We start from the raw sequence: 2,433 nt of genomic DNA, 5'->3' as shown, positions 1-2,433 counted from the left end.
CCACCCCCCCCCTCCCCACACACACACACACACACACACACACACACACACACTGACTCAGGATTGATTAAAGTTAAAACTTTTGATCCAACACAAAAAAGTTCTCTCACCTAGAGCTTTCGACCAGTCACTCTGGTCTTCCTCAGTAGACTGACCCAGTGAGGTTTGTCATGTGGCTTCTTTGAAGTGTGACGTCAACACTGGGTTAAAGGTATCTGGTAGACGACGTCGGCCCCGTCGCGGTTAAGTGAAGGGTGATGGACCCGGATGTACATGGCCTCCTTCACCCCTCTCAGGAAAAAGTCTTGTTCTATGTCCAATATTCTCACATTGTGCAGTGAAACAGAGGGTCCAGATGACTCAATATGGATGTGATTCAGGATTATTTATGTAAACATCCTTTTTAATGGTGCACCAGCCATGTGTTCAACATACATGTATGTTGTTGCTTTGTTTAAATTTCTCACTCAAATCTCACGCAGAAAATTATGCTACTCCTTTGTTGATAGGCTAAACAAAACCGACAACACCATAATACAATGTCTTCTGAGGTCAGATTGTCAGTACAGAAATTCCTTTTTTTTTAAATGTATATAATATGCTGTATGTATAGTTTGTGTTTCTATGTTTGTAGCATTGTTTTCTATGGGTGAAATACCGTAAATAAAGACATTCACTCATTCAAATAAAATACGTGATATTTTTTCCTCAGCTGATGTCTGCCCACCATGATGTCCCGATGTTGATCCGTCGGAAGGAAGCGAAAGACTACGGCACCAAGAAGATGATCGAGGGGAAGTTTGAGATCGGGAGCCGGTGTCTGATCGTGGAGGACGTCGTCACCAGTGGGTCCAGCGTCAAGGAGACGGCACAGGTTTGTTTGTTTGTTTGTTTACCTCAGAATCATGGCCCATATCCATACAAACGCATGTAAAATACTTGGTTTAGTTTCCCTTAATGCCCACTATCATGATAATGATCATTCTGGCATACTCATTTTCACCTGAGGGAAGTGAGGAAAGTTGTCTAAATTGCCTTTTCCAAGGGCACAAGGTTGGTGACATGGCATGATTCTAAACCCGGGACCTCTCGGTTCTGAGCCAAATGCTCTGCCATTACACCACACAACCCCTACTAGAAAAACAAAAATAAAATTTCCTATCTACAAGTATGTTTGTGTGGTTTGTGTCAGGTGCAGTTTTAGAACTGCAGAGGTTTACTTCCCATGTTTCTGACAGGTGTTGGAGTCTGTGGGTCTGGTCATCGTAGATGCACAGTCTCTATTATAATAGATATGTCCTTACACATTATGTAGCTTTGTGTCAAAGCTGCACAAGTTTTAGAACTACAGAGGTTAACTCCCCATGTTGTCTACCGCATTCCCTCTTATGTCAGGCAGACAGAATACTTCAGGTGATTGAGCCTGTCCACCCCCGTGTAGACTCTAGTTGGTATCGCCCAAAGTTGAAGGGTCACCCTCCCTGCGCATGCGCACCAGTCTAATTTTTTTGAGCAACCTGTAAACACCTTCGTGTTTTGCGTTGGTATCATGGGGTCTAGGCGTGAAAAGCAACGCGATAGACATCGTTCGAGGGCGCCTTCGGGTCCTAGGGCGACCGAGGAGAGTTCCAAGCGCGAACGTGGCGGTTCCCGGCGGCGTTCCAGCGGCAAGGAGCGCGAGGAAGGACGGGACAAGCCCGGGCGGGTCGGCGCACCATGTGCGTGAAAACGACCGCCATGACAGTCGTCAGAAAGTCGTCTTCTCCGGCTAATGCCGGTCCTCAGCGCTGACGGAAGCCAGCAGGAGGGCGACGGCGAGCAGAAGCAGCCGCCCACGGTTCAGCAAGACGGCAACTTGCCGTCTGACGGAGACATAAGCAGTGGTGGCGGCGACGGAAGCAGGAAGACGCATGATAGCGAAACGGAGTTTTCGCCAACAAACGTCCGCATCTCTGCCTTGGAGCAGAGTTTTGCGTCCATGTCTCAGAGGCTAGAGGCGTTCCAGGAGCTGATGTTAGCTCAATTTGAGCAATCTTCACCGAGGAAACGACGCAGCGCTCGTCCAGAGACGGCAGTTCCTGAGAAGCGCCGGAAGGAAGATAGCGCTAGCGCCCGCAGTGGCAAGCAGCGCTCCCCGTCTCACGACGGGGCGGAAGGAGAGAGCGTCGGCGGCGACTCCGGCGCTAGCGACTCGGTGTGGAAGCCGTTCGACCCGACGAACAAGGACACCATGCACTCATGGGTAGCCGACGATGTTGTCTTTTCTGAAGTAGAAAAGTACTCAAGCATGACCAGCAGCGCCGGGGTACAGACTTAGAGGCGTGGCAGCAGAAGTTCAGCATGCCCGACAACGCTCCATCCACGATGGTTGCACCGAGTTTCAACGACAACATAGCCAGGCTGTCGTCGACAATGACAAGAAACAGGGTGAGC

At 49.5% G+C, this 2,433-nt stretch overlaps 1 protein-coding gene across 1 annotated transcript in view; it reads left to right on the top strand.

Annotated features, from left to right (window-relative positions):
• LOC109481688 (uridine 5'-monophosphate synthase-like) overlaps positions 1–2,433 on the top strand; it is a 14,742-nt gene that overhangs the window by 772 nt on the left and 11,537 nt on the right. The window contains exon 3 of the mRNA XM_019784275.1: positions 713–874. Coding sequence (XP_019639834.1) covers positions 713–874 — 162 coding nt within the window. The remainder of the gene's footprint in view (positions 1–712; positions 875–2,433) is intronic.

The sequence above is a fragment of the Branchiostoma belcheri genome, unplaced genomic scaffold (genome assembly GCF_001625305.1).
Source record: "Branchiostoma belcheri isolate BF01 breed outbred unplaced genomic scaffold, Haploidv18h27 scaffold57, whole genome shotgun sequence".
Lineage (NCBI taxonomy): Eukaryota > Metazoa > Chordata > Leptocardii > Amphioxiformes > Branchiostomatidae > Branchiostoma > Branchiostoma belcheri.
Note: the sequence above shows the minus strand (reverse complement) of the source record. Positions and strands in the feature narration are given on the sequence as shown.